The 17,807-nt window shown below is 46.3% G+C and overlaps 1 protein-coding gene across 1 annotated transcript in view; it reads right to left on the bottom strand.

The window, feature by feature from the left end:
• LOC149868886 (glutamate decarboxylase 1-like) overlaps nt 1–9,869 on the bottom strand; it is a 46,819-nt gene extending 36,950 nt beyond the window's left edge. The window contains exons 1-2 of the mRNA XM_090037677.1: nt 9,830–9,869; nt 7,365–7,499 (exon numbers count right to left, since the gene is read on the bottom strand). Of these exons, the coding sequence (XP_089893803.1) occupies nt 7,365–7,499; nt 9,830–9,869 (175 nt within the window). The remainder of the gene's footprint in view (nt 1–7,364; nt 7,500–9,829) is intronic.
• Between the last annotated feature and the right edge of the window lie 7,938 nt (nt 9,870–17,807).

A 17,807-nucleotide genomic window follows, 5' to 3' on the forward strand; every position in this document is an offset into this window, starting at 1 on the left:
GACTGAGATAAAAAAGGCATTACGTACTTCAGCCTTTTCTGTATCCCCTCTCACTCAGTTCCCTCCCCCATTTAGTAAAGGACCCACATTTCCCCTGACCTTCCTCTTGTTTGACATTCTTGTAGAAACCCTTCTTGTTACCCTTCACATCCCTTGCTAGCTGCAACTCCAATTGCGTTTTCCCCTTCCTGAATGCCCAGGCCATATTCTTATACTCCTCCCCAGTAGCTTGTCCAAATTTCCACTTCTTGTAAGCTTCCTTTTTGTGTTTTAGTGAACTGAAGAGTTCCCTGCTAAGCCAAGCTGGTCTTTGCTCATACTCACTAGTCTTTCTGTGTGTTGGGATGATTTATTCCTTCACTCTTAGTAAAGCTTCTTTAAAGCACAACCAACTCTTCTGGACTCCTTTCACCCTCAGACTGGCCTCCCAGGAGATCCTGCCCATCAGTTCCCTTAGGGAGTCAAAGTCTGCTTTTCTGAAGTCCATGGTCCTTATTTTCCTTCCTTCTGTAGCAAAACCCACAATTTTTCTTTTTTTATATTTACTTTAAAATGCATTCCCTCCCCTTCCCCAACCATTTCTGACTTTTTCTCTCCCTCTCTATTTCCTATAGATAAGCATAAGTAAGCTAAGATGTAGGATAAGCTTTAAACATTTTTATTTTGGTAGCAAGTTTTTGGTTTTGGATATCCACTGTTTTATATTGTATTATTATTATTAGGTTTGTATTGATTTTTACTGTTGTATATTGTATTATTATCATTTTTGTATTGATTTTTACTGTTTCATATGGATATTATATGATTTAGGCCTGTGTTTGTAAGTGAACCAAAGTCATGTCAAGTTTCCATTTTATATGTCAAGTCTCTATCTTGTGTCCTTTGCCCAGGCATCCCCTGTGTCGCAACCATATGAGTCACGTATCCCTCCCATGTAAATTGGTTCCCCAACGAATGAGTGTGATTGGGAATGATTGAAATACAATGGTAGCAGGCCTCTACTGAATGGCCTGTAACTATTGGGCCATCACCTCGCATTGATTCATCCAGGAACCATTGACCTCACCCAGGAACAGAGACAAGACCAGCATTTGAAAGACAAAAGACCCTTCAGAACCAGCAACTCTCATCATTATAGACACCCAAAACTGCACATCCCTGCATGGAGCACACATGCTCAGTACACCAGGGGCTGACCCTTGCCTGGGCATGCCTCCTGTCACTAGGGTCACACAAGGTCTGCCCCCATAAAAAGGGGCAGCAAAGACAGACCCAGTGGGATGCCCTCTCTATCTGGACCAGCACCATGCCACACCACCTATCCACCCACAAGCCCTGCCGGCAACCCCCCTCTGGACAACATCTACTGAACAAGGACCCCTTTCCAGCCTGGATAGGTAGATATTAGCTGCACACCTCCTCCTACAATTTGGACTCTCTCTCACTCTCTGTCTCTCTCTCTCCCCTCCTGGACTTCATCCCTGCACCAAGCCTCTCTAACCCCTGCTAGCATTGTGTGTGTGTGCAAGGGAACCAATAAGCCATTGTGTCACCATCTCCCTTGTTCAATAAAACCACTGTCATTTGCAACCCTGAGTTGGGTCATGTTTTACTAAATCCCAGTCCCTTCCTTATCTTAAATTCCAGCTTCATTCTCTCTCTCTCTCTCTCTCTCCCCCAGATCTAGTCGCCACTCTCTCTGCTAGTTTCCCGATTTCCTCCCAATTCCATCTCCCCTTTTCTGCCACCTCTCAGCATCCCCTGCTCCCACTGCCTTTTTTCCTGTGACTTTCTGCTGTCTTTCTCTGCTTTCCTGCTGCCTTTCCTGTGAGTATCTGCTGTCTGTCTCTCTGTTTTCACACTTCCCCCACACCTCTTGTAATCCTCCCCTTCCCATGCCCCACCCCCCACCCCCTGCAGCTTCCCAACTCTTCTTAGCTGTCCTGGAGTCTTTCTCCAGCTTCCAACACTCACTGCCACTCCCTGCAACTTCTCTAGCTGCCCTGGAGCCATCCTCTGGCTCCCCACACACAAAGCCCCTCCTTAACCCACACTTTCCCTTAGTCCCATTTTCCTTCTTCTCACCATCTACCTTTTCAACTCCCCTGTAGCTCTGGCTCCAGTCCCAGACTCTGTGCCAGCATGCTTCCCTGTTCTACAGGTTTTGGGTGTTGTCTTTTGATCAATTAAGGACAATTAACCTAAAGTTACCCCCAAGCCTCAGTTCCTCTGCCCAGGCCCCTGTAGTCTACTGGTTCTAATCCCAGTTCTGGTAACTTTAACTCCCTACACATTTACTTTCTTACCTTAACCTTTCCACAGGTATCCCAAGTACACCAAGCACATACATACATACATATCACAATACCCAACTTAGGAATCCATTTGTGTGTATGTGTAGCTGGGTGGTATGCGTGTAAATTAGTGAATACACATGCACACACACATATATATCATTTTGTGTGTGGGATATGAATCAGTAATCCACATGTGTGTATTGGATGTGCAGGTGTTGGTAACTGGTAACTGATTCTGTCTAAATTTGGAGTGTGTAGCATGTATGGACTTAAACTGGTGATAGGTGTGCATGAATCTAAACTAGTTATTTTGAACGTGCATGTATCTGAGTTGCTAGTGTGATAGAGTGTGTGTGTGTGTGTGTGTGTGTGTGTGTGTCTATTATATATATATACACATATACATACATGGTATTGTGTGCATGATATACAAACTAGTGATCTGTGTCTAACTTCTGGGGTGTATAGTGTATGTGCTTGAATTGGTGACAGGTATGCATGTGCCTAGGCTGGTTTGGGTGTGTATGTGCCTCAGGTGGTAGTGTGTGTGTGTATGCACCTAATTGATTTGTGTGTTTGTATATGGGCAACTGTGTCACACCCTCCTGTCTAACAGCACAATATTCACATCCTGAGAGTTGGCCTGACCCCACAGGGCAACACTTCCTTTCCTCAGGATCCTGAACTCAAGCATCTTGTCATCACTGCCCAAGTTGCCATCCACTTTTACAATCCCTACCAATTCTTCCCTGCTTGTGAGCAGCAGGTCAAGAAGAGCATAGCCTCCCTCCAGTTGGTTTCTCCAACACTTGCACCAGAAAGTTGATCCCACCACTCTCTAAAAACTTCTAGGATTGCCTGTGCACTGCTGTATTGCCCTCCCAGCAGATATCAGAGTGAGTGAAGTCCCCCAAGAGAACCAGAGCCTGTGATCTGGAAACTTCCCCTAGCTGTTTGAAGACAGCCTTATCCACCTCATCCTTCTGGTCTGATGCTCTATGGCAGACCCCCACCATGACATCACCCTTGTTGCTCTTCCCTCTGACCTTAGTCCAGAGACTTTAAACAGGCCTATCTCTGGTTTCAGACTGGAGCTCTGAGCAATCATATGGCTCTTTTACATAAAGTGCAACTCCTCTTCTTCTCCCCTGCCTGTCCTTCATGAACAGTTTGTATCTATCCATGACAATCCTCCAGTCATGTGAGATATCCTGCCAAGTCTCCATTATTCCAATCACATCATAGTTCCGTGACTGTGCAAGGACTTCCAATACTTGCTACTTGTTTCCCAGGCTCTTTGCATTTGTATACAGGCACCTGAGGTATCTAGCCTATTGCCCTACTTTCTCAGGAAGAATGAGAAGGCCTCCCCTATTGTCTCTCAACTGTCTACTGGGGTGCTACAATGCCAATCACAATAAAATGGGTTAGAAGGAAAGGGTCGACTTCATGAGGGTAGGGTGAAATGGAAATTGACTGTGTCTACTGTCAGTCTAACTCTCACCACACAGTGGATGTCAGCTCACTCCCAGCAGTGCAATTAATCTTCCCCATGGAAGCAAGGGAAGAGATCATATGTAATCCTGACATCTGTCTGGAAAGGGGCAATAATGCTCTCTATCTCACTACCTTGATTAAAAGAGATGTAGTTATTAGGGGTGTGCAAAGTGGGCCCTATTCAATTTGGATTCGGTCTGAATCAGGGACAGTGACTCCAAATCTGAAGATTCAATGCAGATTCAGAGAATCAGTGATTCAGCCATAGATACAGCTTTAAAAGTTTTTTCTACAACTGGGAAATCTGTGATGCTGGGATGCATGGAACATCCCACAGGAGTGCAGGGGGCCCTCCATGTGCTCAGTGGCAAACCTGGAAGTGGACTGGAAGTACTTCAAGTATTTCTGGTCCATTTCTAGGTCTGCCGGGCAGTGTGCGGGGCCCCGCCACTCCATGCCTTCCCCCTCCCGGCTCAGCAATCAGCTGTGGGGGGACCCTGGGTGCTCCCCCCCAGACCCAGGAGGCACCAGTCACTGAGCCAGTAGGGCCCGGGGGGGAGCGGGAGGCAGCACACTCTGTGGTGGACCCAGAAGTGGACCAGAAGTGCTTATGATCCACTTCCAAGTCTGATGCCGAGTGCACTGAGGAGCCCCCCACACTTCTGTGCCCCAGCATTGCAGAACTCACGAGCCACCTAGTACCTTGAGGTATGTAGAAAAAATATTTAAAGCTGTGTCTACGTCCAAATCCCTGAACCTTTCCGAATCTGTCTGAATCGATTTGGAGGGTTCCAATTTGATTCAGAGAGATTAAAGGGTCCTCTGATTTGATTTGGATTCAGAGATTCAGCCACTGAATTGGGCTGAATCTCCGCTGAATTGAATCAGGGAACAAAGCTTTGCACAGCCCTAGTAGTTAGTCATAAGGCATTTAAAACTTGTGCATCCGCATGCCCAAGTTTGTTAATTCATACTACATGCCATCTGAATGCATCAAAGTTATGTCACTTTAGGTAAGAGTTAACTCTGGGCCATACATCCTATCTTGTGTTAGGTAACTTCAGTCTGTTCCAGGAAGATAAAACAAGCAATTTGCAGCAATGACCACCCCCCCATCCCCAAACAGGGAAAGAGCCTAGGTGTCCTGGCTTTTTGTCATATCCGTACTTGCCAGGCCTGTAATGGCAAATCAGAGTTGTGCAAGCAAGAAACGGTGTTAAACCATAACATGTAACTGCTCAAAGTACATTCTAACTTTAACACTGCTTAACATTCAGTATGGTCTAAGTGCAACATGTTACTTTACCCTCAGCCTGAAGCTAGGCCAAAAGCAGGGCAGGGCAGTGCCTTATAGACCTGTGGTTCTCAACATTTCTTTAGATTCAAAGCACCCCTTGGAAAATGCTAGCATATCCTTTTCACAGATGTTTTGACGACAGAAAAATAATAGAGCAATTCTTCTGCTGCAAAGAATTCAGAAAGACCACAACAGGTCAACATATTTTTTATGCTATGAATTCCTATTTGAAATCTCCAGGCTTATCTTGTGAATCATGTTTGCATGCCTAACATTGCATGGCATCCTGTGGTTCCCTTGAAAGGATGTCAAGGTATTCCAAGGTGCCATGGCAACCTGATTGAGAGTCACTGTTATAGGCTAAGTCATTCAAGAAGGCATGAGCTTTTATAGGCTACAGCCTATTCCCTTCTTTTCTCTTCATATCATCTCACAAAGCAAGCTGTAGCCTATTAAAGCTCATGACACTCTCTGGGGTTAAGTACAGACAGTCAAAAAGCCCACGGCTGAATTGATTCAATCTTTGCAGGTTAGTTTAAGATACAAAGATTGAACCAGTAAGCAAATGAACAGACATTCACTTTTGATTCTGGAAAAGCAGCCACTTGCCTGCAGTAGCTCAAGCCAGAAGCTGGGGGGGCATTAGAGCATACCTGTCAGCCACTGCCAAAGGGAAGGGAAGAGAGAAGCCCTTCAAGACTTCCCCTCCTCCCTGCTGGAGCGGATGGGGCATGACCAGGCATCATCCACTGGGGGGGGGGGCAGGAGGTAGCAGCACTGAATCCATAAAAGTTTGAACAAAACTGATTCTTTCTCTGAAGAACTATAAACTGAGCAACTATGAACACACCTCCAGCTTCGTCTTACTGCCACCCCCAAGGTCTCTGGGATTTGCAGTCCACAATCACAGCAGCAAGACTCTGCAGGGATGCTCATCACTTCCTCTTCCTGCTTCCAGGTGCCTCTGGGATTTGTAATCCATAGCCAGCAGTAAGTGAGGCAGGACAGCTCTGTACTCAAGTAAAGAGGAGTTTAACCCCTCTCCCTGGCCCCAGGCCCCAGCCACGGTTTGCCTGGGGGGGTAGGGGGGGCAGCCAGTGAGCCAGCCCTCATTGCTCCAGCTAGGGAGCATAGGGATAAGACCACCTCTGCTCTCTGGAGCAAACAGCACAGCCCACCTCAGGGCTGCAAAGTTATGCTGGGAGCCTCTGATTTAAGTTGAACCAAGAAAGGGTCTGGGACAGAAATTTCATAAACTGGTTTGACCTAAATCAGTTAAGTATGATTCTACATTCAACCAGGTTTATCTTAAACCAGTTTCAGCCATTTTGAAACTGGTTTATATGCACTGCACTTCTGTTCTATTACAGGTTTAAACCAGTTGCTGATCACTTAAACCAGTTTATGTGCAACTTCTGTCCCAAGCCTAAATGTTTTAGTCTATAAGGTACTCTCCTGCCCCGCCTTCTGTCTGCCTTGGTGAAATGATCCCTTGATCCCACTACCATGTTTACACATCTACAAGAGATGCTGAATGCACAGTTGTTACTGCACAGTCATTTAATACTTGTATAAGCAATTACTAAATTGTATAAATCAGTGTAAACAAGTACTAAATGACTGCACAGTAACCTGATGTCACTCCAATGAATGGCTTTTTTGTGATACTGACTGCGCAGTAGCCTGAGACTACTACACAGCAGCATCGCATTATGCTTTCTGCCACATGGCGGTACTACACAGTAATTTCGGGCTGCTGTGCAGTCAGCATCTCATGTAGATATGACCAGTGATTCACAAAGGAAAGAAGGAAGATATTTCTTAGGAATGGGAAAAGAGTTTAATGACTTATCTACAATCTTCTCCCACATTCCAGGCATGGCAGACAGGAGCCTCAGGAACCTTTACAACTTAAAGAATATAATTTTCTAGTCTGACTCTATCAACCTGAGGGAAAAACAAAACTAAGGAAAAGATCGTATTGTCTACTGGCAATAGCAGGGTCTGTTACTAGTAAGGTTTTAGAGAATAGGCAATTTTGCTAGTAATGGCTGTGCAAAACTAGGAAGAATGATGAGTAAAGAGGGAGCAATTGACAGAAGTGTAGCCACTTAGTCATCATTCTTCATCTTTCCCTGCTGGTTGTAAAAATTAAGGTCCTGAGCTGAATGATCACAGCATCCCAATGGCAGAATTTGAAAACTGTGGGGGTCTTTTAAAAAAAAAAACAGCAAACAGGACTTTTTAAAAATTTATATATAAATCATCCTTACCCAATGCATAGACATTTGAAAAATCAGTCACCAAGCTCCCAGTGTTTCTGTCTTTTTCCCTTTCTTCATTTCTCCTCTGGAGACTGGAGACGTGTTTCTCTCTCATTTGGACATGTTCAAGATGGAGCTGTTCATCTGAGAGGACATCACAAGAAGGGGGAAAAATAAAACAACTATATTACATGATATTTAGGAATATAGGAATGGCATATGGAGCTAGACCAACTGTTTTTCCTTACAGTTGTCTGTGACAGAGAACAGACCCAAGTGCTTCAGTGGAATGTACTTGAAGCCCACAGATGATATTTCTTCCTTGTGGATGGTGCTCACCCCTCTGGCCTCTCATTTATAGGGAAAAAATGTCTAATCCTTTCCCAAATCCCTGTATGCCTTTGGCTCCATAATACCTGGGAATGAGTTACATAGTTCTCTTTGGAAGTTTATTTATATCCACTTTTCTGTGAGATTTATCTATGTCCTTAGCATGTCTTGTTCCCTTTCTCTAGCATCATGTATAAAACATTGGTCAGCAGTTACAGTCTTGCCCATGCCTGCAAAAGCAGAAATGAACCCCCCCTCCAAAACACCTTAGTTACTAGTCATTTCCTAAATCGTCTTAGGCCTTTGTGTGTGCTGAGGCAGAAAGATATCCAAATACGAGCCTTTGTCTATTTACCTATTAAGTCTAGACACACTCCTTTTTTATATGGAAGCTTCTAACTTCCTTTGACAATCTCATATAGCTATTTCTTCTGATCACCACCATTTCACATTTTAATATATATCTACCTAGTGCACTTTCCTCATTCCCAATTTACAACAAAAATGATTTAATTAATGGAATACATCACATTCATTTCTGAGGTGCCAGAATCTTTAACATGAATCCCAGTGCCAAAGTTCACATCAGGATTGATGCCATGGAAACAAAACACAAATCATAACTTCTGAAAAAAAATGCCTGTGGATAAAAAAAAACGAAGGCCCCCAAGGCTTGTCTCATTATCTGACTAAAAAGCTATCTCTAAGGATTGTGCCAGCACTGACTCTAGAAAAAAAAGTCTGGCCTTGGATATACACTTATAAAATCTCACTTTTTCAATTAAGTGTGTCATTCAGAGAAATTATAGTCACAGCTTGACAGCTCTGAGTAGTCATAACCACAGCACGATTACCACTTATCATTAAATTTGGATACTTACCATTTTAATTTGAAAAAATGTGCAAATGCAAAGTCCTGGACCCTGTTTAATTATCATGTTGACCTAATGTTTTAAACTTAAGGAGAGGGGACGTGCTGAACAGTCATCCTGAGACAAAAATGACACAGAGATAAACCTTCTATTCTTCAGATGGCCACCTGTTTAGTTTAATGAACAGAAAGGCTTAACTATTTTGTCTTTTGCATAAAAGGACTGATTTACAGGTACCTTTATTACATTATTTTCTTTGAGGTGAATTTCAGTTCTGCTTTCTTTGACATGGACGATGGATACAAGCATCATGACTCAGTTCTGAGTTGCCTGGTTAAATAAATTGAAGCACAAAATACTCAATATTTTCTCCCACAGGCACTTTTCTTTACATATTTATTTAGTTCTGTTTGGTTTATGTATAAGGGAAATGGTCCATTTTTTTCTTCCTTAGTGACCAGTGTGTTTATACCCACCACTGAGGTTCTTTTACTAATCTCTCCAATTCCCAGTGCAATGGGCCTATGCAGCTCTTCTTTTAGGCTCTGCCTTAGGTTGAGGAGTGACACTTCTGATTTGGCTCTTCCCACTCTGTTCTTTAGGCTGCTGGTATCTTCCTTATCCCCTGGAAGGTGTCCTCACACGCTATCTTAATTATTTTTGGCCCCTAGGCCTTCCTATAAGGGCTTGGTAAACTGCAGTCCAATCCTAAGTACCCTTTCCCCCAGCTCTAAAAGCATATGTTCTCAAATGTATAATTTACTCATATATTGAGTTCACATACACTCTTTGCAAGGATAAGGTCACCAATATAATACTTGCATGTTTTCAGTTTATCCTCTAGTATCTATAGTTTTTCTTGTGGTACAGACACCAGTGTTCTGGCTACCATATCATTCATGAGTGCTGAATGTAAATGATCTCTGGCTGAATGGCTGTCCAATGGTCCTATAAACATTTTATCTGATCTTGTCATCCTCTTTGCCCACTCTGCTGACATTTTACAGCTCTTGCAATATTGCACTCTGAAATTCTTCTTTTTCCCCTCTCCACCCTCTCCCCCAATGCCATGTACTGTTTTTGCTAGTGCTTTTTACACAATGGGCACCTGTCCATGTAACTGGCATTTACCTACTAAAAATGTTCCTGGTTTAATTTTCCTTTCTTAGTTTATGATGACCAATTAAGTAACATGGACCTGATTTACCACATAATGGTTTATTATACTATAATTAGTAAAATGCGCAATGGTGCACGTCAAAACAATTTTACCTTCCTGCCCTTTCAGCACTACTTTACTGCCAGGTACCATTTTAGGACAAGAAACGCCCAGGAGAGTCCTCCCACAGGAGATCGCCGTGGCTTGGGCCACTCAAAATGGATCACCCCGCTGCAGCACTTCTGCCCCTCACTTTTTTTGCACAGGACACTCGGGGGGGGAGGGAGGGTTGGGGCACAAAATCTTTCCATGCAAAGCCCCATAAAAGGCTGCCTTCCTCCCCTTCACAATTCTGCCTTGCCATGGCTTCTCCTCACTTTTTCTGAGTGCTTGTTGCACAGCCTCACTCTGTTTCTGCATGCTTTTTTTACTGGGCGCTGGGTGTGGAGTACCTTTAGGGCTACACAAGCATTGCATCTACCACCCACCCACTTTGCAAAGCTGCTCCCAGCAAACTTTTTCCAGTGCTATTTTTTGCACAGGGATGTTTTGCCACTTTTTGGAAGCTGTTTTTTTTGCATGCTTTTCCAGCCCACAGGGGGGTTTGCATGCTTACCAGGCCACTGCCAGAGTGTCTGGGGGGGGAGGGGGGTTTACACCAGAATTAGACTGGGGGGGGTGGAGTTGGGCATTCCTGCCCCCTGAGGGCCTATAAATTTGTGGAGCAAGGATCAGGGTGTGTAAGCTGTATCAACAAATGAGAGACTTTTGAGGTGGATGAGAGATGGCAGCTAGGTCTGTGTGAAATTTGCCACCCATTTTGTTTCAATGCTGTTTTGAGCCTTTTCGACTTTGCAACAGCAAAGTCAAAATGGAACATGCAGGCTCAAAACAGGGTCAGAACAAAACAGGGCAGGTTGAAACGTTTCAAAAAATTCTTTATGTTTTGAGTTTCAACCGGGAAGCTGGGCTATGAGAAAGTAAAGTAAGGGGAGCGGAGGAGAAGGTGGGGGGGGGAAAGGTGTGCTCTCATTATTGACTGTGTAGCTGGCCAGTGCCTGTCACCCTTCCCTGACATCCCTTCCAGCCCCAGTGCTCTAGAGGAAGGACAGAAAAACTGCATAAAAGGCAGCAGTTTTTGAACTGCTCCTGCTTTCTGCCTTGGGTGACTTACTGAGCTGCCTGTTCTAGCAGCTCAACATCAGACCACTACGGCTAGCAGCACTGATTTTTCTAAAGAACTCCCTGCTTGCTACCCTAGCAAGAGGGATTTCAGAATACCTTTTTCTTGTAGGTGGTTTTATTTTATTATTATATTCATTGATTTATTCTCTTGAATTTTATACTTATATTGGATAGAGTTACTATAGAATTTATTCTATATATGAATTTACTATATATATTTGTTTTTATACACTCATTCTTTGTACCACACCAGCACTACTGAATTTATATACAGACCAATATATTTCTATTGTGTTCATAAATCTCTTGCCTGCACCAGTAGTACATATTTGAGCATATATTCACAGACACACATATTTCTATTGTGTTCATAAATCTCTTCACTGCACCAGACCTACAGTTTTGAGTTTATACAGAAACACAAATACATTTATATATTTATTGAAAAGGAAAACATAAAACACCTCATGAAGCATGGTGGAAAGGCAGGTGGCCACACTGGCCAGCCTTCAGGGAGGGGTGGAAGAGGGGATAAAGAAAGAGCTGTAAGTTCCCCACCACCCTACCAAACAGAGACGCAGCCTCTTTCCTCAAGCTAAAAGGGATGAGGCTGCTATAAGCAGCAAGGAGGTGGAAGCAGTGCCACTGCCACTGCATGTGCCCAAGACTGCATCCCCTCCACGCTTAGCAGCCATAACCCCCCAGCCCCCACCATGACAACCACAACCAGAAGCACCAGTATCAACACAGCAGCCTACTCCACCCCTATGTCACTTCCCTTGCTGAACCTTCCAGTGCCAGAAGAGCTGGCACTGGATCTGGATCTTAGTGCCCTAGCAAGGGAAATTCTGTAGGAGGGGGAATTAGCTGAATTTGTGCTTGACTCCTTTCAAGTTTCCCTTCAAGCCAGGTCTCTTTCCCCAGAAGGCACTTCAGAGGAGGTTGATGTAGAGGTGGAGACAAGCGGCTCAGCTGAGTCCACTCCAGCTCTTGTTGTGCCTCTGTCTGCTGAGGAGGGGGAAAGTGCAGCAGCATCTACAGATGCACCCACATCCCAGAAGCAAGCACCCACATCTCCCCACCCCATTTTGAGCTGGCAGATGATCCCACATATGCTATCTGCCTGCACTGCCAAGCCAAAAGCAGCCAGGGCAAGGGAACAAAGCATATGAGCACCACGGGGATACTGATGCATCTCCACTGGCAACACCCCTTGCTCCTTCTCAGCCTGGCACCAGCAGGACCATGCCCAAATGGAAATCCCCCACTCACTCCAATGTCCCTGTCCCCACAAAGCAGAGGCAGGCCACCCTGGAACAGTGGGGGATAGGCGGACTGAAAGGTGGGGCACGTTCCAAAGACGAGCGAGCTCACCCAGAGCATTGGGGAGATGCTTTCTGTCAATGGTTAGCCATTTTCCCTAGCTGAGTGGCCAGGGTTCAGGAAGCTCACGGTACTCACAGTCCCATTATACCAAGTGCCCACACGCACCACTTTCAGTAGGATGGTGGTGCCATCCCTGTATGAAGCATGCACAGAATACTTGAAGGAGGAGCTGCACAAGGCAGGTCTGCAGGTGGCCTTACACTTCACCTTGGATATCTGGAGCAGCCGGGGTGGAGATCATGCCTATCTCTCCCTCACAGGGCACTGGTGTGGCCAGTCAGGCTGTCAGTGGCTCTCCTTCAAGTCAAGGTGATGGATGAGTCCCACACAGCAACAGAGATCATGGGGGCCTTGAACTGCTTGGTGCAGGGGTAGCTCACTGAGCAGGGTGAGCTCACCTGTGGGTTCATGGTCACCAACAACGTAGACAATATGGTCAAGGTGGTAAATGATGCCAACTTTGTTGGCATCCACTGTATGGCACACAAGTTGCACCTTGTTGTCAGAGACACCTTGGAGGGGGACAGGGCTGCCAGCGATGGGGCTGCCACTTCCAGCAAGCTCATTTCAAAATGCAGGAAGGTGGCAGGCTACTTCTACTGCAGCATCAAGTGGGACAAGATGCTGCAGGATAAACAAAAAGAGCTGAACATCCTGCAGCACAAAATCATGCAGGATGTGGAGACTTGGTGGAACTCCACATAGCTGATGCTCAAGAGTCTGGTGAAGCAACAGAAGTCCATCCATGAGATGGGCTTGCTCAGGGAGATTGGGATCAGTGGCCCCCTGAACAGAGCTGAGTGGGATACCATCTCCCAGATCTTGGTGGTCGTCAAGCCCTTCCTCAAGGCCACCAAGAGCCTCAGTGCTACTGATCCCCAGGTGATCCCCACAGTGGGGGAACTTCAGAGCCAAATGAAGAACTTCCAGGCGATCAATGTTCCTGGCTGGGGCAGGCTGCTGTCACCAGACGTGCAGGCACTGGGGAAGTGACTGAAGGAGGGCATCTATAAATGGCTTGATCCCTTGCAGTCCAATACAGTCCGTGTGCTGGCTGCCATGTGTGACCCAAAGGTGAAGGGCACCATATGCAGCAGCCAAACACTGAATCAGTGGATGGAGGTGCTGGTAAAGGAAGTCAGGGAGGCAGAACTGTGGAGGCGGGGGCACTTGGAACAGGGGGATCCACTGTCTCATGCTAGCATGCCATCCACAAGCCAGTCTTGTCCTCCACACCAGGTGCTGCCAATATGGGCTAAGGGCATGGCTTCTATGGTGGGGTCCAGACAACTCCAGCATCAGGCAGGTAGCACTCACACCTTGGTGGCTACCTATCTTGCTGAGGAAAGTGGAGCCACTGCTATATGACCCCTTGGCCCACTGGGAAAGCCGCAGACAGGTGTGGCTGGATCTGGCCGCAGTTGTCCAGGAACACACCACTGACCAGTGTGCCGAGTGAGAGGGTGTTCAGCATCGCTGGGGATGTAGTGAAACCCCACTGCACCTGCTTGGATCCTGGTTTGGTGGAGCAGCCGGTGTTCCTGAAGGTGAACTCTCGCTGCTGGGTGTCGCGCCCCGAAGACCAGTGTACCCTTGACCTGCGAGCCTTGGTCGGCACAACAGGCTTGGCACGAGGAGGGATTTATGACCGGACAGGTGGGTGTTAACGGCAAGCAGGAGTTAGGTGACTTAAAGCGTATTGGTTACACAGAAAGTTTATTTTACTTACGCTACTGATGTGGTGCAGCATAGGCAGAGGAGTTGATTTATTCAGTTATAGCATGTAGATATGTTACCCAGCATTTACAGGGTGGGTAAGAGATTTACTTGTTACAGATTTCGAGTGATTCATACAAGTTGTCCCAGTCTGCGGACTACTGAGAGCTCTTGATAAGAAAGCTAATGAGAGAGATAGACAAGCCGGCAAAGACGGGGTTACGGCAGAACAGTTCGTAGGCAGAGAGATAAAATTTGTGAATGGCCTAGTCACAAACTGTGTTACTTGAGTGTGTACACAGTTCTCTGCTTTGGGCGGAAGTTCTTTCAAAGTTATACTTGGCAAGGTGGCCAATTACTACACGCCAGGCATGAATAATTAACAGGCTGGTAATCGTGCTTTCTTTGTTCGCTCAGGTTTCAGAAAAAGGGGGGTTATTTTTTGCTTGGGTGGTACTGGTCCTGTTTGGTCACAGGAGGGCGAGCATAGCATATTATTTAATTTTATAATTTCATTAAAGTCAGCTTATTTGGAGTCTTATTATCTGGTCACCATGGGCACCAATATCTTTTTTTGACGTCACGGTACCAGGCTGCAATTTGTTCAAGGTTAGTTGCTCTCTCGTATGGGAGCTCAAGTGATTTGAAATGAGGCACAGACAAGGGTGTGTGTATGTAGCACTGTTAATACAGAGGGATAGACTACAATTGCAGAGTTTGTTGTGTTAGTCTCTGACCTTTTTGCTATCGGCATCCGAAATCAAAGACTTTGATCTTTGACACTAGGGTTCCCCAATCTCCAGGTGCAGATGGACTAATTGCCATCCTCTTTACTCCATCCACACCTATTTCCTTTTAAAAAAAAATTTTAAAAACAGGTAATGTCCCTCCCTCAGTTGGAGGGGGCACTAACTACATCAGCAGCCATCAGGGGAAGAACATGTCCCTGCTGAGCTCATTCCCCTGCCAGGATGAACTTGGAGGTATGAAATGGGGATATGGGGAAGAAGGAGGCCCCCAGTCCTGGGCATGACCACTAAAACTGCACCCTGCCAGGGTAGGGAGGCCTGGTGGGACTGCTGGCAGCACAGCAGCCCCATAAATGCCAGGACCAATGATCTGCTGGTGAAAGGTGGGTAGTAGGTGCCATAACCTCCAGGTAATGCACACATGCACACAGTCCTGGCTGGGGAATGCCCAGATCTGTCACGTCTTTGACAGGCCTGATGCTTGCTGATTGCAATGAAGTTGTAAGGCTCCTGGCGTGCTGGGCTTAGCTTCCCGAGATGCAAGCTTTTGGGTTGAAAAATCCTTTGGCAGGCTCCAGAAGTGCCTGCAGTTAGTGTGTCTCCTGGTCCTGGATGGAAGGAATAGTAAAGAAGCCAGAGGTTGGCCTGGCATGCAATGCAGGCAAGAAAGCAAGTCAGTGAAAATGGAAATGGAGGCGTTAGGGGGTGAGGGACAGGCTGGGGGGAGGGAAGTAGGATGTAGCAGTGCAGCTAAAAGTGCAGAGGTACCTGGGGAGTCAGATGTCCGGCAGGTTGCAGTGTATCAGAATTCCACTGTCTAATCTACATTGAGTCCTTGAGTTTCTGTATGTAGGAGACTGATGAAGTGAAGTTCATAGGCCCGGCTGTGGAAAGTGGTAGGTAATTTGTTCCCTCTCAGGATCAGGCCTGAGAGACTGGAGGCATAGTGTTTTTTTGGTGAGGAATGTGCCCCCACAGGTAGTTGGGTATTGCTGTCCTTGATAGATTCTGGTGTGCAGTTTGTGGGGGTACTGGAGATAGTTGGCAGGTTTTGTGTTTTGAACTGTAGGAAGTTGTCTTCACTTCTGGTGATGAGGTTAGGTGCATGTCTGAATGTACAAACCACTTTTCAGAGCGGGGCCTATGAAATGCACTTCTTCAGCCTCCTAGGTAGTAGATACATAAACTCATGGACTCAATATAGATAGTGGAATTCTGGCATGCTGCAGGATGAACTTGGAAGTATGGAATGGGGCTATGGGGAAGGAGGAAGCCCCAGAACCACAGCATGACCAATAAAACTGTACCCTGACAAGGTAGGGAAGCCTGGTGGGACTGCTGGAAGCACAGCAGCCCCATAAATGCCAGAACCAATGATCCCCTGGTGAAAGGTATGTAGGAGACATCATAACCTACAGCTAATGCACACGCACACACAGTCCTGGCTGGGGAACGCCCAGACCTGTTTCACTCCCCACCCCATCCTTTCCCTTACCCCCTGAAGCCTCCATTGCCATTTTCACTGATGGGCTTTCTTGCCTGCTGTGCATGCCAGGCCAGCCTCTGGATTCTTTACTATTCCTTCCATCCGGGACAAGGAGACACACTAACTGCTGGTACTTCCTCAGCCTGAAAAAGGGGTTTTCAACCTGAAATCTTCCTAAGATACATTTCTCTGACTATTTTGGTTTTTCATAATCAAGATATAAACTTAAAAACACAGAGTAACATATATTCAGCACAACATCTTTATTTCTTGCTGTTAATTCCTTTATAACATGAAAGGCTCTGTGACAGTTCCATTTGGCTACCTTAGATGCTGCTGCTGCTGCTGCTGCTATTGGTGTTGAGTCACCGACATTATTTTTACCTGCTGTTGTTTACAGTGGTGAACTGGCCCAGGGCTGTAGAGGAGGAGGAAGCCTCACTGGGGCACACTGCTGTGTTGTGCAGAGGCCCCAGCACCAGGAAGGGCGCACCTGCACATACACATGGTGTCACCCACCCATGTCATGAGTTTTGCCTGTCACCAGCCAGAGATGCAGGGCCCCAGAACCCAGAGTCCCCCTGCACCTATCTCATTGAAAGCCAGCAGGCTTCATGGCTGCAGCAGGGGCTAGTATGACCCCACAGTGGCTTAACACATACAAGCCACTCGCATGATCAGGGGGCAGCAGGGCAGGCCCTACGAGGAGAGGCTGTGGGACCTGAACCTGTTCAGCCTCCAAAAGAGAAGGCTGAGGGGGGATCTAGTGGCCTGTTATAAACTAGTCAGGGGGGATCAGCAGGCATTGGGGGAGTCACTATTCCCCCGTGCACTGCCAGGAGTGACCAGGAATAACGGTCACAAGCTGGCAGAGGGTAGGTTTAGGCTAGATATCAGGAGGCTAGATATCAGGAGGCGCTACTTCACGGTCAGGGCGGCTAGGGTCTGGAACCAACTTCTAAGAGAAGTGGTGCTGGCTCCTACCCTGGGGGTTTTTAAGAGGAGGTTAGATGAACACCTTGCTGGGGTCGTTTGACCCCAGTACTCTTTCCTGCCATGGGAGGGGGTCGGACTAGATGATCTGCTCAGGTCCCTTCCAACCCTAGAAACTATGAAACTAAGTGACAGGAATTTTGCTTTCAAGATTTTGGGGTGCAGTTTCTTTGAACCCCTTGTACCTATCTCCTTGAAACACAGCAGGCTTCATGCCCTCATAAGAAGCTACCATTCCTGCAGGTTTCATCAAAATCAGGCCATAAATGATAAAGTTATACCCTGTTTCAACCTTCCCCATTATATCCTATGGACCAAACAGACACAAAATGCGAAACTGTTTCGATGGAACGACATGGAACAGCTGTTTCGACTCAAAACAGAAGTCAAAATGGAACGCTGTTCTCTATCAAAATGCTGGCTGAAACAGAACGCTTCCATTTCGCACAGCCCTAATGGCAGCACACCGGAGGCACAACTCACCCAATGGGGTGGCACAGGAATACGAATGCACCGATTCGGTAAGAGTGCAGCCTGCTGCTTGCTGCTAATGTCAGGTGTAGTGCAGCATTTGGG

The sequence above is a fragment of the Crocodylus siamensis genome, chromosome 3 (genome assembly GCF_052110815.1).
Source record: "Crocodylus siamensis isolate JL-2025a chromosome 3, ASM5211081v1, whole genome shotgun sequence".
NCBI classification, from domain to species: Eukaryota; Metazoa; Chordata; order Crocodylia; family Crocodylidae; genus Crocodylus; species Crocodylus siamensis.